At 53.1% G+C, this 27,742-nt stretch overlaps 1 protein-coding gene across 2 annotated transcripts; it reads left to right on the top strand.

Annotated features, from left to right (window-relative positions):
- On the top strand, positions 1-27,643 carry Htra3 (HtrA serine peptidase 3). 2 transcript variants are annotated; one of them, XM_051164844.1, is made up of 9 exons: positions 3-556; positions 8,055-8,154; positions 11,102-11,324; positions 13,056-13,250; positions 13,832-13,864; positions 15,290-15,404; positions 24,659-24,707; positions 26,016-26,111; positions 27,099-27,643. In XM_051164844.1, the coding sequence occupies exons 1-9, from the start codon at positions 154-156 to the stop codon at positions 27,262-27,264; spliced, it is 1,380 nt and encodes a 459-aa protein (XP_051020801.1). In that variant the 5' UTR covers positions 3-153; the 3' UTR covers positions 27,265-27,643. The 2 variants fall into 2 exon arrangements, with proteins under 2 accessions (XP_051020802.1, XP_051020801.1); XM_051164845.1 differs by lacking the exons at positions 24,659-24,707; positions 26,016-26,111; positions 27,099-27,643 and adding an exon at positions 16,826-17,222 and having other exon boundaries at positions 1-556.
- Positions 27,644-27,742: the final 99 nt, after the last annotated feature.

The raw sequence follows: 27,742 nt of genomic DNA, 5'->3' as shown, positions 1-27,742 counted from the left end.
CCGGCGGCCCTCGCCTTTAAACGTCTGCGGACAGTCGGCAAAGGAAAGGCCCGGGTCAGTCGGTACACTATGCTCTTGAGCTCCTTGCCAGAGTGCGCCTGAGCCTCCCGGACCTCGGTGTTCCCGCAGGTCTCGGGCTGCCTTCTCACCGCGATGCAGGGGTGCGCGTTGTTCCCCGCCGCGCTGGCCGCGCTAGCCACGCTGGCTGTGTTGGCGCTGGCTCGGGAGCCCCCGGCGGCGCCGTGCCCTGCACGCTGCGACGTGTCACGCTGTCCGAGCCCTCGCTGCCCGGGGGGCTATGTGCCGGACCTCTGCAACTGCTGCCTGGTGTGCGCCGCCAGCGAAGGCGAGCCCTGCGGCAGTCCCTTAGACTCGCCATGTGGGGACAGTCTGGAGTGCGTGCGCGGGGTATGCCGCTGCCGTTGGACCCACGCCGTCTGTGGTACAGACGGGCACACCTATGCCGACGTGTGCGCGCTGCAGGCCGCCAGCCGCCGTGCGCTGCAGATCTCTGGAACGCCCGTGCGCCAGCTGCAGAAGGGCGCCTGCCCCTCGGGTAAGCTCCATCAGGAATCCAAAGTCTTGCTCTAAGGAAACTTAGGCCCGCTCTCTGAGTACCACTGGGCAGCCTTGTAGGAACAGTGCAGACAAGCACCTGGCTTTCTAGATGGAGAAACTGGGGCACCAAGACGTAAATATTGTCTCCTAAGCCACAGCACAATTGAAACCTCTTTTGGCAACCTGGTAGTGTCTGGTGGGGCTGTGAGGCTCTGACCCAGCCACGCTTGCATTTCTTTAGAAGTCTACCAGTGGTTTAGAAGGCAACGAGTGGCTGGCAGTCTTTTCTAGCCTGTCTTCAGTTTCTGCTCTCTGGGTTTTCTTTTCTTCTGTCAACGTGTGCTGGGTGCTAATTCTGTGTGTTCATCTTGGGCCTTGCTGTCTGAGATGCAGGGGGTTCATGGTGGCCAGGCACCTGGGCTACTCTGCTGCTATCTTGGTTGTATTTGGTATACCCTTCCCTGTTCTCTCATGTGACAGGTACTATCAGCACCAGGCTTTGGGCAGGGATGGAGGTGGATATTGGACCTCATAGATTGAGACATTTATTTAAAAAAAGAAAAGAACAAAAATTCCTCTCTGTGTCTGGCTGTCTCTTAACTGGTAACAGTGCATGGCATGAAGCAGGCAGGTGTCTGTCACTAAGAACAACAGAACTGGCTGAGAGTCTGTGGGTGTTGGCAAGACCTAGGGCTTCCTGGACCCACTGTCTTTAGTTGTGTTGCTTCATTGTCTTCTGGGTACTGGTCTGTGAATGGCCTGATGACAGGCCTGGGAGAGACCCATGCAAGGAATATTTAGCTCCAGGACAATGCATGCTGGGCTCCAGTGTTAATTCCTGTCCTGAGGGCATTACTGCTGCAGTAGGATAAGGGCCCCAAGAGAGGTGTTGAGTTGAGACAGTAAATGGGGCTCCCCGGAAAAGATGGGGGAGGGTAGAGAGACCTGGGCAGAGCAGAGGTCAAGATCTGGTCTAGAGCACTGGCCACTACCAAAACTCAAGGTGCCAAGGATTTGTTGGCCCTGAAGCCAGAGAGGAAGGGCACATCACCAGAGATGTTAACAAGCCAGGCTCCGCCACCCATCCTCAAAGGACCAATTAAAGCAGTGTGGCCACATTGGGGAAAAGGAGCAAAGAAGTCCAGTGACAGCTCCCCATGTGCATCTAGGGGTCCTGGCACGACATTTAGGTTTAAATAGAGGGACAGAAGTATATATGGCCAAGCAGCTCTAGCCCATCCTTGACCCATCACTGTCTCAGCTCCAGTCTCTCCCGCAGGCTGGCCGGATGCATCCTTCCTACTGGCTGCAGCTTTCTGTCTCCTTCTCCCAGCATGAGATTCCTGGGGAAATTGCAGTTCCTCAGGGTCTGTTGTCTCAGTAGTCTGATAGCCAGGTGGAGTGGCACGAGTGGTCTTTACAAGTCTTCATTCCTGGTAGGATGGTTACAGCCAGCCAGGGCCAATGACCTGACACCTGTCCATTGCCCACTTTGACCTGCTGCCTACTCCAGGGACGTCATCCGCACAGGCCGCTATCTCCCTGATGCTCAGAAGCTTCACACGCTAGTGTGAGTGCCAGGCTCACTCCATGCAGATGGAGGCTGGTCCAGTTCCTTGCTGCTAAATACTGCCCAGGGATGGTAGCAGCCCGGCTGTCTCTGTTTCTCCCAGCTCAGCTGACAGCACTGCCCCAGGACACTGAGGTCTCAGCTTCTGCCACTGTGCAGCTGTCATCACCTCCTGTCCACTGTGAGGGTGCTCGCTAATCAGTCTGACCACAAACCACAACGCCTAGATGCTCTGGATTCGTGTATGTGCTGGGGGGCAGGGAGAGCTGGTGAGCCCCACTTGCAAGAGATGTCTGAGAGGGAGGCTCCTGTGGGTCTCAGAACAGATTGGAGACCAAGCCAGCACTGTTTTTTGCTGCCTTCCACTTCCCTTATCCTCCTGCATCACTTAACCTAGCAGCCAGGTGGCCCTGGTCAGCCTGTCCTACGTGTTACTAACAAGACCCCCTCTAACCAACCCCTACACTTACCCAGACTCTCAGGCCCTGTTTCTGCCACCTTCCACCCACCCACCCCTCCATTACCATTATCTGCGACCTTCTCGTTCTCTGGCTACCTTATGGTTTCTCTCTGGCCTACCTCAGGGCCTTTGCACATATGCTACCCGCTGCCCACAGTTCCCTCCCTCTTCCTTCACTTAGTAGGGTTCTTCTTTCTGGCCTCAGATGTCTCAGTGCCTTGCACTGCCCTCCCTACCACTGTGCCTTGCGGCTAGGTCTGTACCACCTGTCCAATGGCCTGTCTGGTCTCTTTGTTTCTTGCTCCCTCTGGGCCTCATGGCAAGGGTGGGTGCAGCACTTGGTTGCACAGAGTAGGCGGTGTTATATAACTGTCTGGGCCCATGGGTCCCCTGGAGCTCTCCTGGTCCCTGTTAGATGGTTCCATTGAAAGTGAAGGAAGCTGTCAAGTCCCACCTGCATGTTAGAACGGCATTCTCAAGAGAAGAGTCCCTTTGCTAGGAATACCTGCACTCCGGGGTCTGCTTGTAGGTGGTTGCCTGCTGGCTCCCTGGGGTCCACGTCCCACAGGCCCTGTGGTGGTAGACACCCACCTGTTACTGGTGCTCAGAACTGGGATCGCAGTTTCCACACAGATTTAATAGGCAGCATTTAGTGCACGAGGCCCTGCCAGTCTCTCCCAGCCTGTTTATTTTAGAGCTTTGGTTGGCTTTTGTGTTCACTCTTAGCGGCTTCTAAGGGGCTCTGAATTCTGCATTTGAGACTAACCAGGCAAGAAGATGCATCCACTATCTGCTGGGACAGCAGGACTTGACAGCAGTTATGACTGTGGGTGGAGCCTGGCAGGGTTCCAGCGGCTTGATATGTTTATTTGATGGTGGATAGGATTGTGTGTCATGGCCTGTGAGTTCAGAAGTTCTGTCTAAGCCATGTCCCTTTCTTCATCCGTCTCCAGGGCATGCAGAGGTGGCTATGGGGTTATGTGAGGACAATGTTACTTAGACACTCACCATGGCGGTCAGCCTGCTGACCCCGTGTCCCACATCATCAAGAGTCTGTGTGTGCTCACTACATGCACGACAGGCCTGTGCACTGCAAGCTCTGCCTGTGTATCCATGGTACCAGCATGGCCTGAAGGCCTCGTACACCTCCAGATGCGGCTCTAGGCCCTGAATATCCAGACCCTGGACTCAAAGGCCTCCCCTCCTGGGTCCCAGCTCCAGTCCCAGACTCTTGTACCCAGTATCACTTTTCTTCGCACACACAGTCCCCTTGCCAAATGTGCCGATCCTCCATTTCTCAAGGCCCAGGCCAAGAGGGCCCCAACCGTAAGGTCACACTTGTCCTCTCACAGAAAGCCTCTCTAGGACAGTGGTTCTTAACCTTTCTAAAGCTGTGACCCTTTAATACAGTTCCTCATGTTGTGGTGACCGCCCCCCCCAACCGTAAAAATATTGTCATTGCTACTTCATAACTGTAAGTTTGCTAGTGTTATAAATTGTAATGTAAATATCTGATATGCAGGATTTCTGACATGTGACCCCAAGGGGGTCGTGACGCACAGGTTGAAAACCACTGCTCTAGGGTATCTCCTTGCTTGGGTACCTGAGCCAGGCTACTCCTGGAAGTGAGCAGACAGAGTGAAGCACACAGCTCCTACCACTTCAGCCGTGCCTCAGCTTTCCTGCCTGGGTGGCTGATCAGTTCGCTGTTTTTCCTTCTCCTAAAAGCTTGCCTGTCCCTAAGTGACTCACATCCCCTGGCCACAAACATCAGCTTAAGATCCGTCTGGTTCCCAGGAGGCCATGCTGCTGTCTGCAGCCCCTCAGACCCAGGATCTTCCCAAGGAATGGTAGATAGCAGAGGGCAGCTGCCCATTCTGGTGCCTCCATATCATATACCACGTCTCCTTTACAGCTACAGCCCAGGGCACCAGGCCAGGTGCAAGGCACGAAGCATCACACACCGGCCATAGGGCACCAGGCCCAGCGTCGGCCTCACTGAGCTTCCCAAGGCTCATACAGTGGCTGTTTTATAGGTTAGAGAAAAAGGCTTAGAGCGATCAGAGTGGCCTGCCCAAGGCACACAGCCAGACCCCTAAACCTAGGCACGTCCTAGCTCTGGGCTGCTCTTTGGGAGAGTATAACAGCTGGTTAGCGTCTAGAAGAGCCCAGCCTTGACCTGCCTTTGGCTTGGGGCCAGCCTGGCGCCTCTGGCTGTGAAATTCCAGGCTCTGTTGGCTGAGCCAACTCCTGGAGGAGATGCTGCCTGCTCACTGCTGTGTTGTGAGGCCGTTCTCACCTCACAGAGATTCCCACCTCCGCTTATGGAAATGCCCTTCCACCTGTGACTGAGAGGGAAGGGGCAGTAAAAACTGGTGAGTGTGGGGCGCTCAGTGCCGCCTTCAGTCTCCCAGTCGCATCTGCGCAGGAAACGTACTGTGTCTAGATTTACTTGCTGTCTCCCATGAGGCTTCGCACCATACCAAGCCTACACATTCATAATCTCAACTGTCTGATGACCCAGGAGGAGATGCCATGTTGTCTCCCTATAAGGAAAGAGAGGCACAGTGGACTCAGGAGACTTGTAGGGCCTTTCTGTTAAGAAAGGGGAGAGCTGGGGGATACCACTGAGTGAGACATGGGGATCAGAACCAGGCGGCCTTTTATGTCAAGTGTGCTGGCTGGTCTAACACTTGCATGTCTTATGCACTGTACTGTTAATAATGATAATGGAATTGTGCAGCACACAGCCTCTGTAATGGTGCAAGGTGGCCCTGTGGTGTGTCTTGGTTATTCATTTTCCTATTCCATGCCTTTGCATCCTTATCTCTACCATGGCAGTTGTGACCATCCAGAGCTAGCACAGCATCCTGCTTGAGGGTCATCCACTCTCACTTAAGTAGGACTGCTGGAGACGGAGCCCTGAGGCCACCTTCCCTCCGTGTAAGGGTTATTTCTTACAGCCTGCTTTTCTTCTAGAAGAACCCAGACACCTGGCCCAGATGGCTGTGCTCTGTGTCAGGATGCGGAACAAAACTTCCGGGCCTTTGGATTCTGTTTATTTTTGAAAAACAACAAAACACAATACAAAACAAAAAAGTAGCGCCAACAGCTAAGTGTGCTGAGACTAGGCCTTCAAAACTTGGCCCCTGGCCTGTCATGGGGGGTGGGGCTGTTAAGAAACCCCAAATAAACAGAGCTGTTTCCTGGCCCAGCCAGGCTGGTTTATGTGGGAAGGCTGTGGTGGGGGCTTGGGGCCCTCTATGTGACTCATGGTGACTCATCTGAGAGCGCGGGCTGGATTAAAGGGCCATGCCTGCCAAGCTGCAGGGTTCCGTGACCTGGAGAAGGCCTAGGCTTGCCGTTCTAGGATGGCATTCATACGCAACCTCGGGTTTTTTTGTGCTGTAAAATGGGCCATGGTTGCTGCTTGAGGGTAGGTGTTCCAAGCTGATAGCCGGACTGAGCAGGTTCTGGCTGGTGACTGCATCCTTCGCTTCCCTCTTTCCAGGAAGTTCATGGGGCTGACTGTGGATCACCCCCACAGAGCAGCAATGACTGGTCTGCGGGGTGAGCCAGATGTGTCTCTGTGTGGGGTGCTAGTGCTGGGGAGTGGGGACCACGTATAGTATCTCTCTGTTTGTTCTGTGTTCCTGAGCACCGAGAACCAGCTGAAAGCAGGGTTGCTGTCCAGGGACCTTGATCCAGGCCTTGACACTCACCACCACCACGCCCATGCATAGCCCTATCTGACAAGGTCCTGAAGGTTAGTCTGAAAGACAAGTAGCCTAAGAGCTTGGAAGAACACTGTGGTGGGACTGTTGACCAGCTTGAGCCACCAGGTCAGAGCCCAAGTAGCCTGGGGACACAGGGACTCATGTTTCAGGACTTGACTCTTACCTCAATTCTACCATTATCCATAGTGGCCCTGGCAGGCCATGTGGGCAGAGCCTGGGGAGGGTTCTGTGGCTCCTAGTTGAGCCCTGGTATAGACTTGGCAGTAAAGCAGACAGGGTAATCTGTTCTCCATCCTGTCTGTGAGAAGGGAAGTGTTTGCTCCTCCTTGGTTACAGACACACTGGTCCCAGGTCTCAATCCACTTAGATGAGCTCTCTGGTCACCTCCTATCAATCAGGGGCAGCACGTGGCTTTGCCTGTACAGGAGCCCTCTGAACACCTCATCTCACCTCCAGCTTCCATCTGTCCCAGCCCTGTTCACACTTCTCTATCCCTCGCTGGTCACTTGCTACCCCTCACTGCCAGTGGACACCAGGGCTGGGTTCACAAAGGCCGTGGGCAAGTAAGACGGGCGGAGGATGGGGGGAGTGCACTGGAAACCTGGATAAGAATTGTTTCATAAGCCTTGACTTCCTCACCTTTACTGTTGCAGCTCCATTCCCCACAGGCTGCCACCCTGAGAGTCAGTGACAGCACTACCTCATAATTGTTTCAAAGGCCAGGCTGTGTTCTGCACCCCTCTTGAGACTGCTGCTGTGGACATGTTTTCCTGGGACATATCCCAGGAAGTGGTGGCTTTCTGGGACAGGGAATGTCACTGTCTACATTTACATCCGTTCACCCAGGCCCCAAGAGGGGTCACCTTCAGCCCCATTTGTCAGATGGGAAAGTCAGGGCCCAAGTGACTTGTTATAGGCCACACAGCTAGAAGATAGCAGGTCCAGCTGAGGCCAGTTGTGTTTGGCTCCCAGTCCTGTGCTCCTTTTAGAACCCAGGAACCTCCCATAAGTACTGCCAAGCAGCATGGTGTCAGAGATCAGGACCTGGAGGTCTCAGCACAGGCTCCTGTCACCCACATGCCTCAGGCCTGTGGTCCTGGCAAGCCACAGGCCTGTTGCTGATGGCGGCAGAAATCTGAGCCAGTGATGAAAGTCTGGGGGACGTTTATGTGCTGCCTGGCAAGTAGGCCTGGGCTATGGCCAAGTCAGACAAAGGCAGGGTGCTCTGTCCACTCAGGAATCTATAGCCCCGCCAATGAGGAAGGGCCTCACAGAGGCCAGATGGGGGTGGCTCAGGAGAGGAGGCCTCAGGGGCTTTCATTGTGCCCTTATCTATCAGTACACTGGTCCTTAGGCAGAGAGAGGCAGATGGTCCCCTCTCCAACATCCTGCTGTTACATGGGAGCAGGCAAGGGTGCAGGGGCGCTGGCCCGCAGCATCAGTACTGTGCTTCTGGGAGTAAAGATCTAAACCTCTCTAAAACTCCTGCCCAGCCCTGAAGAGTCCAGTAGAAAAAACCACAGAGGCTGAATTTCCAGAAGCCCCAGTTAACCAACCATTCTTCAGGATAAGCCACCACCCCCAGTGTTTGGGGAATGGGGTACAGAGCATACTGACATGGGTTCCGAGTCCAGGCAGGGGTCGCCAGCAGGCCTCTTCCACCCTGAGCTTAGAGGCTGCTGAAGCCCGCAGGTCTCACTGACACCCTTGGTTCTTGCCGCCAGCGCAGGTCTCCACCAGCTGACCAGCCCGCGGTACAAGTTCAACTTCATTGCCGATGTGGTGGAGAAGATCGCACCAGCCGTGGTGCATATAGAGCTCTTCCTGAGGTGCGTACCCGCCCCACCCCACCCCCCACCCCTGCCCAAGTTGTTCTGCAGCTTCCTAGTCATTCCTAGTTGCCTTGTTGCCTGCTGACACCCAAAGGAGACCTGACTCCCAGCAGCTGGAGGCATAGCAAGCGGTGGGATGGGATGCATAGAAGCTGTTAAAACTTAGGGTATCTGGGGGCTGAAGGTTAGCCTAAAGCCTAGGAGTCTAGGAGTTAGAGAGAGCCAAGGGACAGTCCCACCAAGGTGACAGTTCAATAGGACAAATGTGTCTGGATCAGGCACGAGGGAAGACGTGAAAACTTGGGGCTGGACGTGGAGGCGAGGGAAGACTGGGTGAAGGTGGGTGAATAGAGAAGCAGGTTTGTCCATGGGAGAGGAAGTCCACTGTATGTTGTGTGATCTAGCCTCCTGGAAGGATCTCTTTTTACAGACAGGGGTGGCGCCTCCTTCCTTCCTCCCACACCCAGTATTCTATCCCAGAGATGTCTGTGCTGGAAGAGGAGGCCCTGCCTTCTAGACACACCAGCTGAGGCCTCATCACTCACATCCGGTGCTGAGGTCTCAATTTAGACCCCCCAGAGAGAGACCGGTTGTGGCAGGTGCCTCGGGACTCCCGACACAACAATCTCCACCCTTCTCACCCTGCAGCTGAGTGGAGAGAGCCAGCCTGGCATGGTGGAGCCAGACAGGAGCCCACCTGATAGGGATCAGGGGAGCTGGTGACCGGCTTATTAGTCTGACTCTGGGGTGGAGTTGCCTGGTTGCTGATGTCAGTCACCATCCCTCCCTCTGTGATCTATGGCCAGCTGAGGGTCAGAACACTTAACCCCTTGCCCACTAACAGGAGCAGGAGTCTCACAGTGGCAAGACGGCGGCGGGGTATGTGAAGGGAGGAGAATGGGCTGCACTCATCCAGGGTCTAGCCTGAGCTCTAAACCATGTAGGCTCTGAGTCTGTTTTCTTAAGCCATCTGGGCCCCCTGCTGTTGAAAGAGCCAGGTGCCTGGAGACTCGGCCTCTGTGGGACTGTGGGACGCTTCTGCCAGCTGGGTCCCTGCTGTGATTGACAGTGTATAGACCTATGCATCCCCAGGCCTTTCCTGTTAACTTGCCTGTGGTACTCTCCCATGTAGGCCAGGAGATGCTTCTGAAGTCTCCCTGTCAGGAGGTGGGAACAGAGGCTTTAACTGAACACACACACACACACAGACACACACACACACACACACACACTCCCATATCACATATACACCACACAAACATCATACATACACACACACACCTCTACCATACACAAACACCATACATGTACAACACACACACACATACACACACACACACCACACAGACACACACAGCACACACACACTATCCCACCTGGAGCCCGGGGTCTGACTCCAGGCTGTCTGATCCTGGACAAAGCATCCTCCCGCACTATGTGATTTTCCCTGCCCTTGCCTATGGCCCTGGGGTAAAACCCGAGACACGTCATTGAAGAAACACCCAATGGAAGCACTAAGAAACTGTCTCAGCCAAAGGGAGTTGAGGAGGGACTGTGTCCCTAGAGAGCCTGGGGCACTAGCCCTGAGCTGACTAATCACAGGCAAAGGCAGCTTGGCAGCAGTGACATCAGACCTAAAACCTCATGGGTGGGTAAGGCCCAGGTCGAGCAGACAGCAGAGCTTCCCAGCTACAACCCTTGGCCTGTGGGGTCCTGTCTGCAGCCTTGAGAGGCAGTCCTGTGGGGCTTCTCATAGAGACATGGCTGGTAAATGAATACTAGCCATAGACACTGTAGTTATCGCACAGGAAGCTAAGCAGCCTGACGTGGTAGGAACCCTGCTTCGCTCTGCCTCCTCCTGCCCCGACCCCAGCAAGTAGTTCCACATCTCGGGGCCTCAGTCGGAGCCCACAGACAGGAGGCTTAAACAATGGGGTGCGTTGCTTACCACCTCTGGAGGTTGAAGTCCAAGGTCAGGTGTCAGCGTGGCATCCCCCACCCCCCACCGCCCTGGGCTCCCTCTTAACTTCTAGTGGTTCCAGATGTCCTCTGGTTGGAGGGCATACTTCCCACCTGTCTCCTACGGTTCCCCTTGTTCCTCTTCCGGCTTCCTGATTTCTCAAGCCACTGATGCACAGGCATAGGGCCCCTCACTCCATCAGAATGTCACAACCCTGTCATGCCTGCAGAGACCCACTTCCAAATGAGGTCACACCCACGGAGCTGAGGCCAGGACTTGATGGTATCTGTTTTGGGGACACTAATCCACAAGTCTCTCATAAACTTTGAATGAACTGGCTCCAGGGACCAGTTAGGATGCTTGCTGCTTTCCCTGGTCTCGCCAGGCTGAGGTGACATTTTGAAAAGACTGACACATGCTCATAAACTGTGCCACAAACTGTGTGCTCCTTCATCTGCTTAGTGTCCTCAGGTCCTGTGTCCTTTTCTGTGTCACTCTGAGGAAGGTCCCAAGCTGCACCAACCTTCTTTCCCCTCTCATCCTTAAGCAGACGGCCCCTTTCCCAGACGGGAAGATTGAGTCTCAGAGAGGGCTTAAGGAGCCTGCCTAAGGGCAACTAGGTCACAGGTGGGGTTGGACTGGCAGTTAGAATCCTGACTGTCTCCAGGGCCCTGCTGTCAGGCATTGGCGCCACTGTGGGCTGGTGTGCGCTGACATGTCAACAGGTACTATCTCTCTCTGCAGCAAACTGCAGATCAGAGATGACAGTCATATCTTTATGGCCATGAACTGGGCCCAGCTTCTCTGTTGCCAAGGCAACACCCACAAGTGTCAACCTCAGCTCAAACCCAGGAAGTGGAAGGAATGGTCTCCCTAAAGCCTGTGTTCTTTCCCCCTCTCCCCCCACATGGCTCTGCTCCCTCCACCATCCTGATTTCCCTAGGCCAAGGCCTTGCCCTGAATGTCCCTATGCTTCCTGTGCAGACACCCTCTGTTTGGCCGAAATGTGCCACTGTCCAGTGGTTCAGGCTTCATCATGTCAGAAGCTGGTTTGATTATCACCAACGCCCACGTGGTCTCCAGTTCCAACACCGCCTCAGGCCGGCAGCAGCTGAAGGTGCAGCTGCAGAGCGGGGATGCCTATGAGGCCACCATCCAGGACATTGACAAGAAGTCGGACATCGCCACTATCGTAATCCACCCCAAGGTGATCGAGACGGCACACCTCTGTCTCTCCCAGCAATGCCTCCCCAGACTGCACAGCTGAACTAGCTCAGCCTTCCCAGGGGATGTCAGGGACCTGAGGCCCAGGGCCACTGGCCCTGAACCGCCCTTACCCAAGGTGCCAACACCAGGAGCAAGCGGGACACAGGAGGGAGGGGGCAGCATCTCACACCTCCCAACCTCTTTATTGTTCTATCTGGACCCACATCTGGGGTTCCTTGTCCCTGTGGGATGACAGACCTGGGAAGTCAGTTCTCCACACCCATCTTCCACCTCTGTGCCCACACTTACTGTGGCCACCCAGGCAGACCTGTGCCAGAGCCACAGAACCCTCGATGGTCCCCAGCAGCTTCTAGGATCCCAGGCCATCTTCTTGTTTGTGGCACAGTCCTTGGGAGTCCCTTGGGAGGAAGGACTTTTGTTGCTTTATTTATTTATTTTTATTTTTATTTATTTATTTATTTATTTATTTATTGGTTTTTCAAGACAGGATTTCTCTGTGTGTAGTCTTGGCTGTCCTGGACTCTCTTTGTAGACCAGGCTGCCCTGAACTCACAGTGATCCTCCTGCCTCTGCCTCCCGAGTGCTGGGATTAAAGGCGTGCACCACCACGCCCGGCCCATCATTGCCTAGAATCTTACAGAGACAAAGGAGGCCTTGGGAAGATTATAATTCTCATCACTTGTAATCTGAGGGGAAACTACACTTGGCGATGTTAGATCACACGCCTACGGTCCTGGCTACCAGTGGCAGGACCAGCCTGCTAGGCCTAGATGCCAGCCTTCCTCAAACCAGTTTTTATTGCATTCAGTGGTACCACTGCGTGGCTCTGGGATAGCCATGGGGGGGTGCGGGGTTCCTGTATCTCTGTGTGAAACACAGTGTTCAAGCACCTAGCGTGACAGAGATGGCCTCAATTTCCCTGTGTGCCTATATTAAGAGATCAAGGGGGGCTGGAGAGATGGCTCAGCGGTTAAGAGCACTGACTTCTCTTTCAGAAGGATCCAGGTTCAGTTCCCAGCACCCACATGGCAGTTCATGACTGTCTGTAACTTCAAGATCTGACACCGTCACACAGATATACATGCAGGCAAACCACAAATGTACATGAAATAAAAATAAATAAATTATTTTTTAAAAGAGAGAGAGAGAGATCAAGAATTCCAAACTAGGATTCCCAGGTTCTTAACAGGACTCTAGGAGCTACATATTCCTCCACAGGGGGCACCTCTGTTGAGTCCAAGCCTGGTGGCATTTGTAGTTTTCAGTTGGCTTGCAGAGCAAACTGTCACCACTAAATCTCAGGCTGAGCTGGGAAGTAGCACAGGGCTAGGTGGATCTTTGTGAGTCTGAGGCCAACCTTGTTTACCTAGTGAGTTCTAGGTTAGCCGGGGATACATAGAGAGACTGTATCTCGGAGAATAAACAAACCTCCAAGTTCAAGGATGTCAGAGGCCAGGCCCAGCCCGGATGCTCTGTACCTCCTCATGACAGACATTCCTGGCCTCCTAAGACAAGCCTTGGTTCTGTGGGCTCCAGCCCCAGCCTCAGCCAGCTGCCGGCCTGGCCTCAGTTCCCAGTGGAGACGTGCCCAGCCTGGTCGGTCTCCCGGCTGTGAATAGCCTCCTTCCACTCCAGAAACCAGCCTGACAGGATCCCTCTCTGTGGTCTGAGCCTCTATCCTCTCTCACACACATCCCCCTTCTCCTTCCAGAAAAAGCTCCCTGTGTTGCTCCTGGGTCACTCAGCAGACCTGCGGCCTGGCGAGTTCGTGGTGGCCATCGGCAGCCCCTTTGCCCTGCAGAACACTGTGACAACGGGCATTGTCAGCACTGCCCAGCGGGATGGCAAGGAGCTGGGCCTCCGAGACTCAGACATGGACTATATCCAGACAGATGCCATCATCAATGTGAGTCCCATGGGCAAGACCTACCTCAGTGGCCCCTGACCAGCTCTTCCCATGCCCCATCATACAGCACACTTCTAGCTAGGAAGGACTTTTGAAATCTCATGTAGAGCACTCACCCAGAGACTGCCTTCCTGAGATGGCCCTCCTTGGACAGCTGCAGAGATGGGTGTCCCAGCCATACCCCCTGGAAGGTCTCAGCCTGCCCCACACAGCTTGTCACTTTACTAGCATTAAGGTTATGCTGGATGGCACCACTACATTCACATAGCTCCAAGCCTGGGTGCCTTGGTATGTGCCCGGGTGCCTGCCGTGACGTGTAGCTGAGCCATTAGTGTCTGTAGAGACGACCGAACCTCAGACACTGCCTGTCCTGCAGGTGCCTAGCAACTGGCAAGCTGTGTAGACACAGAAGCACATGGAGGGTCAGTGGGGTGGCTGCCCGCCGGTGTCTGAGCACCAAGGCAGAGGGAGTCAATTCTGGTGACTCATCTTATCACTGGCTGGAGCTTGTAGTGGGGAAAGAACTTGGGGACTCTCCAGGGGTACATGGCACAGCTAACATGGTGTTTCCTCCTTTGCAGTATGGGAACTCTGGAGGACCCCTGGTGAACCTGGTAAGTGTCCCCTAAAGTGCAGTGTCTGGTTTTCTGAGGCTTTGCTCACACAGAGGCACAGGCTGGAGGTAGAGACAATGCAGGCCTAGGAACTGCATGTCTGGAGGTCGGTAGTGTGGCTGGGTTGGAGGCCTAGGAAGATCTGAGCCCCAGGACCATGCTGCCTAGAATCCTCAGGGATAAATGACAACAGTTCCCTGGCTGGGAACATGTGCTCTCCAGTGGCACCAGGCAATGGGGACCCAGATCTGGCTGTTACTGCCCTGGGTCTTGCTGTCCTCAGTTATAATTTAAGGTGAGAGGAGAGATCGTGCCCATGAACTCTGTTGCCTTCACTCTGTATTCTAGAGTCAGGTCAACTTCATCCAGGCTGAGATTTTTCCCAGAATAGGGGAGGAGACTTAGCTGGGATCCCAGGCTCTGAGGATGCAGTGAGAATTGCCCCCAAGGGAACTTATCCACACAGTGTGTAGTGTCTACACTTGATGGGCTTGCATGCTACACGAGTACCCGAGGAGGCTCTGAAGGGACACAAGCCTCCCCACTAAGACAGATGAGGAGATGGGGAGATGAAGGAATAGGCAGGGGAAGGGAATGCCACTGACAAGACACAACACATGGGGGCACCACTAGGGTGAGAGACGACAGCAATAGAGCCAGCCTATGGGCTGGGGCTGTGTCCAGCTGGCACTCAGGTGAGGTGTGCAGGCAGCTGCCTCCTCCACACTCATGATTCTCCAAGCAAGGTTGCCGGTGGAGAGAGGCTCATGTGATAGGGCCTGGGCTAGAGTCTTATGTTTCTGTTCTAGGCCCCCAAAACTTTCCCCAACAAGCCAGCAGTGCCCTGGCTGGGTTGTCTAGCGCAAGCATCCCATACCCCTCTCATGGTCAGTCTTTTGGGAAGGGTCCTACCGAGGAGTGGATCCTATTGACTGGAGCAGTTCCTGCTCTGGTGACACTGGCCCCATGAAGTCGGACAGGATGGGATGTGAGCTCAAAGCAGATTATGGGCTGTTGTTCTGGCCCCACCCACTGGTCTCTGCTTTCATAAGGAAGGGATAGAAGGGGTCCAGGTCTCTGATGAAAATAGATGGTGTTCATGTGCAGGGGGCACTGCCTCCTAGGGCAGAGAGGCTGGAGCTAAGATGGCAACCTAATAACTTCCTTAGAAGCTCTTTCTAGGGGTAACAGATTAGGAGGATTTGGAGGTGAGGTACAGAGGGTCGGGGTAGTGTCACTGAGCCCAATGTAACCCAGAGAGCTGTCTTTACAGGATAGCTGGGGGCTGCCTGGGCATCTCAGTCAGATTCTGGCAGCCATCTCTGCCTCTGGAAAGTGTGCTCTCACAGCCAGCCCAGCAGCAGTCTGTAGTTTACTTGCACCCCCCCCCCCGAGTAACCCCCGCACTCTGCTCACTCTCCCCAGGATGGTGAGGTCATCGGCATCAACACACTCAAAGTTGCAGCTGGTATCTCCTTTGCCATCCCCTCAGATCGCATCACGCGCTTCCTCTCCGAGTTCCAAAACAAGCATGTGAAAGGTAAAGAGCTTGCCAGAGGGGCAGGTAAGGCAGGGCTCCCCAGGACGGGGCCCAGCCCCATCAAGTTAGCCAGGACCCATCTGCAGGGGCTACATACCCCATGTTTACCCCTAGACTAGCTCCTTCACCCTCCCCAAACAAGGAGGCCCCAGGGCATCACTTCTCCAGCTTCTCGTAGGGCCTTCCTCCATGCCTCTCAAGCTCCTCTACCCATTCACACCCTGCTCCTCCAGACAGCCTCTTCCCAGGTTCCACTATCCAAGCTTGGACTCCCAGGACTCCTCTGAGTTGACAGAAAATTGTGTTTCCTTCCTTCCACCCACCTGTCTGTCCGTCCGTCCATGCATCCATCCATCCATCATTCATCTACGTACACACTCAACCCTTTATCCATGCATTCATCTATTTATCCATTCCCCAACAAATTCATCTGTATTCCAGTCCACCCATCCCTTCTATTTATTGTTCTATCCATTCATCCATTTACCCATTTGTCCACTCAACTACCCACGCATCTGATCACTCATCAATTTATTTATCCATCCATCCATCCCCCTACTAGTCTACCACTCATCTATACATTCATTCACCTCCTCATTAATCTTTCCACCTATCCATCCATCCATCCATTTATACATCCACCCACTCACTCATTTTTTATTTCTCCGTCTATCCATTCACCCATCAGTCCATATTCCCTGACATTCACTCGTTCACCTGTCATCCTTACACCCATTTATCCATCTTCCATCTACCCACACGCCCACTGACTGCTCCACTCCTCCACCAATCTGCTCACACGTACACCCATCCATTCATCTCCCCATTCCTCCTCTCAGCCTTCCATCTATCTACGCGTCTACTTGTACACACACCCAGTCACTCATCCGCTCCCTCACTCATCCACCCACCCATGGATTCATCCATTTATTCACCCGCCTGCCCTCCTTCATCCTATCCATTCACAAACCCACTCATCCATCTACCCACCGCTTTTCAGCCTGAGTCATGCAGTCAGCCTAGTAGGGGATCCTTTGTTTCAAAGAGGCAAAGCTCAAGAGCCCAATCCTTGGGAGTCACCTCCTGTCAGCCCCATCCCCTCATCCCAGTCTAAACAGGGATTTCCAGTTTCCCTTGCTCTCCTGGGTGGCCATCTGCATCCCTCTAGGGAGAAGGCTTGCCAAGGACAACGTAGCTCTCCAGGTGAGAGCATGCTAATCCTTTGTGTTGGTTATCGTGACCATTATCCAGAAAAGGGCCCCACTTCTGGTCTCAGGTTCCTGGGGGACCCAACTTTCCTATTTTCAGCCCAATGACCTTCCAATTGCCATGTGTCTCCCATACCCACCTCCTGGCTGATGACCAGGTCTGACCCCACCCTGCTGCCCAAACCCTCACACTGCTTCCCTGTCTCCTCCTAGCCCTCTCACCAGCACTGCACTGAGAGCAGGGGGCCTTCCTCCTGCTTGGCCCCTCCTTTGCGACCCTGCCAGCCACACACACGGACCCCAGTACAGCCAAGACTGATCCCATGAAGAGCTGCAATAGAGGAGCCTCGTTCTGTTCCAAATGGCCCTATGTGAAGATGACAGGAGCAGGCAGAGCCTGTCCCTCCCAGGGATCCGAGGCACCTTCTGGTGAACAGTGGGAATTAACCACCCTTTCTCTTGACTGGTAGGAAGCTCAGAATTAGACCACGGTTCGAGACCATTGGTAGCCATGGCCCTTTCGCTAGCGACCAAGGCTTTCCAGTTTATCCTGTTTATGGGATCGGAGCTCCACCCACACAGACTGGCCTGTGGGTGACTGCTATGCTGGAAAAGGCCAGTGGCTTCCTATCCCCTCATTCCCTCTTCTACTTTCAGACAAGAACTCCCTGGGGCCAGATCTGCTCTTCTGTTGTAGAGCAACTGTCCTAGTCACAGTGTCCTAGTCACCCAGCCTGGGTTCTAGGGAGATGTCACTCTCCCCCTCCCCCACACCCTCCTCTACACCCTCCTCCCATCCCTAGTGCTCTGCTGTCACCCAAGGACAGTACCTGCCATCTGAGGGGCTGATGAGGCTTAGAGAAGGGGAATCTGTTGACTTAAAGTCTTTCTGAAATTTGTGCTTATTTATGCCTTTTCATTTTAAAATAAAAACCTCAGATGATCTGAACCCAGATAATCTAAGTTCTTTAACATATTCCTTTTATTAAAACAAGGGGGCATTGAGTCATCTCCTTTCTCACCCAGATGTTGGTACAGGGCCCTCTGATAGTTTTCAGATTCTTGGGTGACTGGAGAGGTACTGTTCAGGGATGCTGTCCCTTTGGCTGTGACCCAGGAACTTCTGGGTGACAGGAGAGATGGTCTGTGGGCAAGGCACACCCCTGTCTCCTAGGGTCACAAATTCCCTTTGGAGAACTCCCAAGCCTGGGGGAGTCCCAGAGGAGGAGGTGAGTGGACCTAGGGGGTACAGTGGACCCACTCCAGAGGTAGAGTCTGGACCAGAATCTTGGGCTGGGCCCTGAGCAGAGCAGCAGTTTGGCTGTGCCTCTCTACATCCCTCAGGGGACAGCTCTAGGAACATTGACAGGGAACGATAGGCTAGCCTTGGACCCAGAGGTCTGACCTAGCCTCAGCTCTTTCCCAAGTCTGGGCAGTCAGAGAAAGTGTTTGACTGGTGGGACTGCCCTGCCCTTTCCTACGTTGTGCACACAGCCCTCTGGGCCTTCCCTCAAGTTGGGAGAGAAACCCAGAGGACCTGGGATGATGTGACACCAGAATGATGAGCCTGACAGGAGAGATGGGAAGTGGAGGAGCTCAGGAAATGGGGGCGTGCCTATCCTAGCAGTGGGCAGTACAGGATAGATAGCCCAGCATCCCAGGAGGCCAGTGCGGGGGAGGAGGTGTTGAGAAGACAGGGTATTGAGAGGACAGGGGCTCTACATGGGCTAGGTGTCCTGGGGAGTAGGCATCACTGGGTGTTGTGGGGCCGGGTCGGTGGCTGAGAGGAGGTAAGGATACATAAGGGGATAGCCACTTTCTCATGGTTGAGCCAGGCTTTGTTCGAAGCTTGAGGCACTGGGGTTTAGCCAAAAAGCAAGAGGTAGTATGGAAGCCAGGGAGGGACTGATGTTCTGAAAGGGGGAAGGGGTCAGCTGAGGAGCTGTCACAGCGCTGGCTGAGGTTCCTTTGCCCTGACCTAAGAGAAGTCACACACAAACAAAGGGCAGCTCCTTTAGTGTTGATAGTCCTGAAATCCAGGGGTTCACAGACTGAGCTTCCAAAGGTCCCAGAATGACTGTGTGTGCTGGGTGTTGGGGACTCTCTGCTTCGCCACTTTTCCCACCGCTCTCCACTTCTAGAGACTGCTTGTCTCCGCCCTGTCTCTCGGCTCTTCGTGGTCTTTCGGTCTGTGGTATTGTTTCTTGGCCATCTTCTTTCAGTCTACCCTCTGTCGATCTCTTCAGAGTTTCCAGTGTATCTCTTGGTGGCTCTCTGGAACTCTTAGCTGCCTCTTGGAGCTACGGCTCTGAGCTTTGGGTGTCAGGGTCTATAGCTCTTCAGTGACTCTCTGGAACTCTCAGCTGCCTCCTTCCTGCTGCCAACCAGGCTGGGGAACTTTGAGTTTTCTGTCTGCTTTCTGTGGAACCAGTTCAGCCCATTCTACTTGTGATAAAAATCAGAAGCAGGCAAAAGACCAGTCAGGACCAGCCTTTAGAGGGGCTGGAGTGATGTGTCCTTATATAGCTAGAAGGAGCAAAGGGTGAGATTCTACCAATCACAGCACAGCTTCCTGTCCACCAATCATAAGCATCTTATGAGCATAGCCACTTTTCTGCCAGTCACAAGCAGTTTGTGATTGACAGCTCCTACCATCCCAGGGGAGGTCTGTCCTGCCCAACCATCCCCCCTACACCCCTCCCGACCCCATCTCCTACCCCTACCACGAAACTTGTTGAAGATTGCCGCTGCCAGGGCTACAGCATCTGCATCTGTGGACAGGGTTGTCTGGAGGTCACCAAGGCTTCTCAAGGCTGGAGTGAGGCGTCCCAGAACTGTCTGGAGCTGGCCTGACTGGAGTGAGATGCCCCCTCCTGGCTCCAGCGGCAGCTGTGACTGCAGAGGTTCTTGCAGCTGGAGCGGAGCTCCCCCTGAGGACTGTGGAGTGTACATAACAGCCATACTGGCTGTCAAAGAAGGGTTTGCTTGACTTTTATAACCTCCCCCAACCCCCACAACCTCCTTCCCCTGACTTCTGCTCAAGGCTCAGAGGCAGAAGGACCTGTCATGCCATTCAGGGGCTCCCAAAAGCTTACCCCATTTAAAGAAGGAACCAACCTAGAAATACTAAAACCTTCTTGCACCAAGGAGCCTATAGGGGAATAATGTCACCAGTGTTCTCTGCTTACCCTTGGGAGCAGGCACCCTTCCGACCTGCCTCAGAATAAGCCTTCAAATGGGCGAGGCCCTGGCTAGGGTTTTGCCCTTGACATTGTTTGGAGGTGTGTGTGAAGGTGGCCAGCATGGCTCAGTGGCACTTACTGTAGCCACCGCTCTCCAGGACCAGCGCATTGTCAGGTCCCAGCTGTCGCAGCCCTTTAGGTGACCTCCCCCTCCCCTAGCTTGTGAATTTGTTGCTGATTCCCTACTTCTCACTAAAGTGAGGGTTCTTGGGGGCAAAGTGAATATTCCCACTCTTGCTAGCCTCTTTCCAGCTGGGCTGCACATGCCTTACAGAGGCAATGTTCTCGCAGAGATAGGGACAGGTGGAAGGGTTGACAGTTACAATTGCTCTAGTCTTAGAGAGTCAACAGACACCTCCCCCCCCCATGCCTCTGTTCTGTACCGCACCACAACAGTGTGTCTAACTATCCAACCTCTGGGGTTGGGGATAGGGGACAGCCAGGTGGTCCCCCATCTAAGGATGTCCCTGAACTCAAAGGTAGCTCCGGGCCGCACCTTTGCCAGGAAGGCACCTCTCACAGGAAAGGGTTGAGGCCCTGCTCCCCACACCTTGGAGAATCTTAAGCCTTGTACTGTTTAAGCATTGGCCTCAGGCTACAGGCCGTGTGGAGGTGTCAAAGGAGGGGGGCTATCTTGGACACCCAAGCTTAAGGCTCAGGCTTCATCCTGTCCTGATCCAGGTTCCTGGATTTAGGTGCTACTTTGGAGTCCCCACCTCACCTCCCAGCCGCTCCTTGCATGAGCTGAATGTGCAAGTGCTTATGGGACAGGGCACGGATATCAGGGGCACTGTACCTGCACCCCACCTGAAGAGCGCTCCATTAAGGGCACCCTCTCACCCTCCCTGAGTCCTATGCCCTTCTGCCATCCACCTGCAAGTCTCTAGGCCCCTCCTCCTGGGTACATCTGCATTGGCCCTGTCACTACTACATCCATCCCTCAGCATCACCAGCCACCAGAGTCCGAGCTCACTATGGTGCTACTCCAGCTACGCCACAGAGCCTCCTGCAAGCCTCAGAACTACAGCTTAAGTTGTCTGTGACTCAAGTAGAATCTAGAGTCTTCTATGACCTGCCCAATTCTTCCGGGCACTGCTGCCGCCCCTCAGTCATTTGCTTTGGACGAGGAATTATTCTACTAGCATTTGCTCAAAGGATGTTCCTTTATCCACCTCCGTGCTTTCCCAGCTTTGCCACGGCAATTAAGTAACTCAGTTCTCCTAACACCTGTTTGTCCCTGTCCCAGTGCTCATGGCTTAGCACCTGCGGATCTCCTGGAAAGTCCTGAGGTAAAGTGGTCTGAGCCTTCCCACTCTGCTGTCCTTGTCATCTCTGCTCTCCAAGCTCCTTTGTTCCAGATACAGTTGAGAATCAGATTTTACTTATTTCCATGGAAGAAAATCAAAAGTCTGATGGCATTTCGATTGGGGGTGCAGTGTGTCTGTCAAAGAATTTGTCAGTGGGAGTTGGTGTTTCAACAGTGTGGCACGCTCAGATATGGTTTCACAACATCTGGCTTTGCTTGGCATACGTTTATATTGAGTATACAGTATACAGGACAGTTTCTGATGGCCTGCTACCAGAATCTACAAGCAAACCTGACTTTGGTATGTTGAATATTTGATAACTCATTTTTTCCCATTTTTTCTCCCCTCTGGATTTTCTATGTAGATGACTTGAGTGGTCTGTGAATAGAGATAGTCCTTTTATTTTCTATCTGAATGGCCCATCCCTGTCCCTAATATTGAATAAAGGGTTTGAGAATGGGCTTCCTTGTCCAGTCCTTACAGGAAGAGGCATTCAGACCTTTGCCATTGGGCATACTGCTGGCCAAAGTTTTTGTTTTTTTAAGTTGAAAACCTTCCCTTTTGGCTTCTCGTAAGTACACAATGCAAGATTTTTGCCCAATGCTTTCTGTATGTCTCTTTAGTTCACAGTGTATGTGTGTATGGGGGGTTGGTTGTGAGTGTGGTTTTTTTCAAGATAGAGTTTTTTTTTTGTGTAGGCTTGGCTGACCTGGACTCACTTTGTAAACCAGGCTGGCCATGAACTCACAGCAATCTGCCTGCCTCTGCCTCCCAAGTGCTGGGATTAAAGGCGTGCACCACTACGCCCAGCTTCATAGTGTGGTTTTTTTCCTTTTTAGTCTATAATATAACTAAGATTAGCACGGTGCTCTACCACTGAGCCATATTCCCAGCCCTCTCCTAACGTTTTGTTTTGAATCAGGGTTTCAGTACATTGCCGAGGTTGGCCTTGAACTCACTCTGTACCTCAGGCAGACCTTGAATTTGCCACTCTCCTGGCTCAGCCTCTGGAGTAGCTGGGATGACAGATCCATGCTAGGTCAGGCTGACTGTTTAATGTTAAACCATCCCATGTATTCCTGGACTAACTCTCTCAGTCCTGAGGTACTATACATTTCATGCGTTGGATTTTGATTTGCTGCAGCTTTAAAAGGTTTTGGTTTAATTTCTGGGTTTGGTCAGGAGACACCAGGGTCATTTTCAGTCCCCTGGAGGCATCATCTGTAGACCTGGGCTGTTTCTTTCTTGAACTGTTTGCCAGTTTCATCAGTGACATCATCTGGGTCTAGGAAGGTTTTTAACCACTCGTCGACTTCTTTACTAGATGGAGAGCTTCGGGTGTCACTCATTTCTTCTTGAACGGACGTAAGTGTTTAGGGCTTTCTAGACTCCAAGTGGTGGAATGCATGGACACACGCAGGGGCTGGCTGTCCTGGCAGCCTTGTGAGGTCTGCAGGTCTGCAGCGACACCTCCTAACTCTTGGCATTGGTAACTATCTGTCTTTTCCTCATGATCACACTGGCTAATGGTTTGTCCACTTTATTGATTTCAGAGGAAAGGCTTTTGGTTATTTCTCTGCTGGGCTGTTTTACAGCTTATGGATTCATTTTCTCATCTTTCTTCTGCTTCCTCTGAGTTTCCTGTGGCCACCTTGCCCTTGTTTTTTAAGAGGACTCTGAGTCCACTGGTTTGAGACTTTCTCCTTCTTCTTCTTCTTCTTCTTCTTCTTCTTCTTCTTCTTCTTCTTCTTCTTCTTTTTCTTCTTTCTTCTTCTTCTTCTTCTTCAATTTCCTTTCTTTTTTTAAAATTTATTTATTATTATGTATACAGAGCTCTGCCTGCATATATACCCGCAGGCCAGAACAGGGCATCAGACTACATTATAGATGGTTGTGAGCCACCATGTGGTTGCTGGGAATTGAACTCAGGACCTCTGGAAGAGCAGGCAATGAGTGCTCTTAACCGCTGAGCCATCTCTTCAGCCCGAGACTTTCTTCTTAAATTAAAACAAAAAACAAAACAAAAAACAAAAAAACTATTATGGGGCCTGGGGAGATGGCACAGCAGTTAAGAGCAGTTACTGATCTTGCAGAGGACCTGAGCCCAGTTCCCAGCTCCCACGTGGCTGCTCTAACTCCAGCTCCCACGTGGCCGCTCTAACTCCAGCTCCCACGTGGCCGCTCTAACTCCAGCTCCCACGTGGCCGCTCTAACTCCAGCTCCCACGTGGCCGCTCTAACTCCAGCTCCCACGTGGCCGCTCTAACTCCAGCTCCCACGTGGCCGCTCTAACCCCAACTGTAGGGGATCTGATGCTCTCTTTTGTTCCCCATGAGCATTGCATACATGGGATGCACATACATACAAAATACTTGTGTAATAAAATAAAAAACAATCCTTTAGCCGGGCAGTGGTGGCGCATGCCTTTAATCCCAGCCCTTGGGAGGCAGAGGCAGGTGGATCACTGTGAGTTCGAAGCCAGCCTGGTCTACAAAGCGAGTCCAGGACAGCCAAGACTACACAGAGAAACTCTGTCTTGAAAAAACAAAAACCAAACCAAACCAAAACCAATCCTTTAAATTTTTAAATTATTTCTGGAGAGGCTTACAGGACAACTTTGCAGGGTAGTTGTCCCTTTCCACCTTTATGTGGGTTCTGGGGATCAAGCTCAAGTCGGCTCAAGTCAGGCTTGTACCTCAAGCACTTTACCTGCTGAGCCCTCTCGCCTACGAGAGTTTTGGTTTTTGGTTTTCCTGAAATGGGTGCTTAGCCGTGTTCTGTCTCTTCAGAACAGCCCCTGTGCCCTCAGAGTTTTGGTTAGGAATATTTTCATTTATGTAGTTGGCACTATTTTCTCATTTTTCCTTTTGCTTTTGTCTCTGAAGGTGGCTTCTTATCACTCACTTCCTGGGCATTTGGGCTTCATAGACTCTTCATACCGTTGGTTTCTGGTGTAACTCCACCATGTTCAGGGAATTTTGGTGAAATGAAAAACTGAAATGTGTCAAGCCTTGCTTTGGCTTCAGAACCTATCCCTATGGCTTCCCCCACTGAGCAGCCAAGGGTGGAGATGGGCAGAGTGGGAGAGGGGAAGAGTTCGGGGAGGCCCTTGAGAGCCGCATGCTCCTCATTGTGACCAGCACTCTCTGGACACTGCCATGTGATGTTGCATTTACAGAGAGGGCAGAGAGAGGCGTGAGTTCAGACCCAGCAAGGCAGTGGGGAAGCTGGAGGAGCTGGGGTGAGGGAGGGGCTCAGCTGGGGGCAAAGGTGAGGGGTCAGATGAAGGGTCGGGAGGACTGAAGCCACCTGCCAGGGGCAGACTAGAGCCAGACATGTCTTAGTTCCAAAGAGCAATCAGAAAGATGGGGCAGCTCCAGGCCCCTGCTCATAAGCAAAATGGCTGCTGGTTCCAGGCCTTAGTGAGTGTTCTGTGGATTCCCTTCTTAAGTGCAGTGACCATGTAACCTAACTGAGCCTGCTGTGTTCCATTTCCAGACTGGAAGAAGCGCTTTATTGGCATCCGGATGCGAACCATCACGCCAAGGTGAATGCCATGGGTGACAGACACCCCTCTGTCCTCCCACAAAACCCTTCCACATGCTGACCGCTATGCCCAGCTGCTGGCAGGTGCTAGAGGGATCAGACCCTGATGGATTCCTTTTGCTCCTTCACAACTCTATTCAGAAGCCCCTCCTCCGCGAAGCCTCTGGAGTTTGCTCTCACAATAAGTAATTAAAACTGGGTGGCTTAAGACAACCAAAATTTATCACTTCAGAGTTATGGAGGCCAGAGACTGAAATCAGGTACCCATAGGTCTCGCTCTCTGAGGCTCCAGGGTGTATCCTTCCTGTGTCTCCTGACTCCTCCTGCCTGTGGGCACTCCTCAGCAGGCTGTCATATCCCTCATCTCTGGCCATCTCACACGGCCTCCTCCACCTTGTGTCTAAGCCCCAAACTGCCAGTCACTGGCTATGACTGCATCTCAAGACCCCTGACCCCTGACCAACCAGAGTAGCAAAGATCTTGTTTCCAAACATGGTTGTGTTTGGAGGTCCTGGTGTCTCCGTCTCCACAGGCCACTCCTGTAAGAGAGCCTCCCCTCGTTCACACACCCTGATTCCTTCCCTTTAGCTCTGTGGCGCCCCACAGTGTTGGAATGACCTGTCAGGCATCTTTCCCCGCCCTTCCTGCCATCTTAACTGTGAGCTCCATGGAGATGGCTAAGTTTCCACTCACCTCTTGGCTCTGGCCCTGGTAGAGGTTCAGACCAGGACATGGGGGGGAGGGGTGCTGCCTGGAAAGATAGGATGGGAGTGATAAAGAAATGGGGTGGAGGAAGAGAGAGGCAGGGGAAGTCCAGCCCAGGGGTGTGAAAGAAGTTACTACATTGTGACGCTCTGGGCATAGTCACCAACCACCCCTAACTCACTTTTCCTGCGTCAGTAGCTGTCAATCTAGGGAACAAAATCGAAACAATTGCAGCTAAGACCAACATACCAACTCATCTTTAAGTCCCGTGCTTCCCCAACTATCCATCCGCCTACTGTCTGTTCAGTCTTCTCTGTCCATCCCATGGCCGAACCATTCTCGATTTCTCCACCCAGGTCCTCTGTCCACCCCCCCCCATCCTCCCTCTGACACCCTTTATAACCTGTCCTTCCGTATAGCCGCCCTCTCTCCACACTTGTAGCCCATTGTGGCCACTAAGCAGACCCATCTCACGGGGCTCAGGGTATTCTAAGAGCCCACAGGAAGCCATTTGTTTAGCTTGGGTGGTGGCAGAAAGGGACAGCCACATGCCCGGGGGAGCTGGGCCGGAGGCAGAGAGGCTGACACAAAACTGCCTTTCCAGTTTGGTGGAGGAACTGAAGGCCGCCAACCCAGACTTTCCAGCAGTCAGCAGTGGAATCTACGTGCAAGAGGTCGTTCCTAACTCACCTTCTCAGAGGTATGTTCCACTAGCGGAGGCAGAGCTGCTGACAGCCAGACATGGGGGGAGGTGTGTGCTGGGGCCTGGGCTGGGCCTCCTCACTGACCTTATGTGACCCCCGCAAGCCTCCTGGCAAGGAGCTGTGGAGTCTGGCCTCTCCACTGAGCCATGGGAGGGATGAACAGCCCCTGAAAGCATTGGCCACGCCTGTCCTTGGCGCAGAGGGATCTTTCCTTTGAGAAGCAGAAGCTGAAGAGTCCCTGTCTGGGCTAAGACAAGGACTCCAAGTCTGTCTGTCTGTCTGTCTGTCTGTCTGTCTGTCTGTCTGTCTGTCTCTCTCTCTCTCTCTCTCTCTCTCTCCAGAAAGAACTGGGGCCTTAGTTTTATTATCTGTAGAAAGGACATGTTTTGTTTGTTTGTTTGTTTGTTTTGTTTTTTCTGACTCCCTGTCCCAGAGATTTTGTCACGGTGAAATGAGATAAAGGCTTTGTTAAGACATCAGAACTACAGAAACGTTAGGTACAGACCTGGTATGGTGGCACAAGCCTGTATCCTCAGTATTTGGGAGCTAGAATCAAAAGTCCTAGGAGTTCAGGGCCAGCCTGAGCTAGATAGGGATCCAGCCTAGGCCATATGAGACCCTGTTTTAAAACAGCAAAACCCAAACAAACAAAGCCATGTTAAGTATTGGGACACCACGAGTTGAGGCTGTGTGTCTCATGTGACTATGCCCTGGTACCTGGCCTCTACCTCATCCTTGCCTTGATGGGTAGGCCGCATCAGTGGTTCTGGAAACTGGAGGGGCCCCATTGGCATGTAGGCTGCTCTGGGGAGGTGGGCCTCCTCACCTTGAGCATCACTGGCTACCATAAGCCACTGGCTTTCTATTGGTGTTCTTCCACAAGACTATTTTGTTAAACTGCTGCTGTTGCTGCTGAGCTCAGTGAGCCCAGGCTGAGCCCTGAAAGCATGTGCGTGCTGAGGGTCCTTTCTCTTGGTTGGCAGAGGAGGCATCGAAGATGGCGACATCATCGTCAAGGTCAATGGACGTCCCCTGGTGGATTCCAGTGAGCTGCAGGAGGCTGTTTTGAATGAGTCCCCACTTCTGCTGGAAGTGCGGCGGGGCAATGATGATCTTCTCTTCAGCATCACCCCTGAGGTGGTGATGTGAGGCTGCCTGCCTCCAGTGCCATGCCAATGCCTGTAGAAGGTGGGGATCCCAACCTTCATGAGATCAGAACAAAGGGCTACTGTGGTCCTCAGCAGGGCCGGCAGTCTCCTCTCTGAGTCCAATGCTGAGTCCCAGGCTGGGCCTAACCCGGGGTCTGGATCTCAGCCTTGGTCCTGAATCCCAGGTTCCAGTAAAGGAAGCACAGTGTCCCCTGGACCAGATAGATGCTCCTGATATTACCGTCTGAGTTCTCTGGACCTAGAGGCTCTTGGAAACTTCCATGGAAGTCTCTCCTAACCCCCAGCTTCCCACCCTTTCCCTGAGGAAGGCCTGCCCTGCTCCCATCCCACCTCCGCTCCCTTGTATCCCAGGGCCTAGACCTCTCTCCCAGGGCCTAGACCTCTCCTAGTCGTAGGTACTTTCCTGACCCTACCAGGCTTCCAACTGCCTCAGCACCCTCTCATGGTAAGACAGGGGC

The sequence above is a fragment of the Acomys russatus genome, chromosome 22 (assembly GCF_903995435.1).
Source record: "Acomys russatus chromosome 22, mAcoRus1.1, whole genome shotgun sequence".
NCBI lineage: Eukaryota > Metazoa > Chordata > Mammalia > Rodentia > Muridae > Acomys > Acomys russatus.
Note: the sequence above shows the minus strand (reverse complement) of the source record. Positions and strands in the feature narration are given on the sequence as shown.

What these genes read in the sequence shown, in the direction of transcription:
- Htra3 (XM_051164844.1), top strand. Translation starts at nt 154, where the DNA reads ATGCAGGGGTGCGCGTTGTTCCCCGCCGCGCTGGCCGCGCTAGCCACG. An exon ending in GAGGACCCCTGGTGAACCTG is followed by an intron (nt 13,865 to 15,289) that starts GTAAGTGTCCCC and finishes CACTCTCCCCAG; the next exon opens with GATGGTGAGGTCATCGGCAT. An exon ending in CCTAACTCACCTTCTCAGAG is followed by an intron (nt 26,112 to 27,098) that starts GTATGTTCCACT and finishes CTTGGTTGGCAG; the next exon opens with AGGAGGCATCGAAGATGGCG.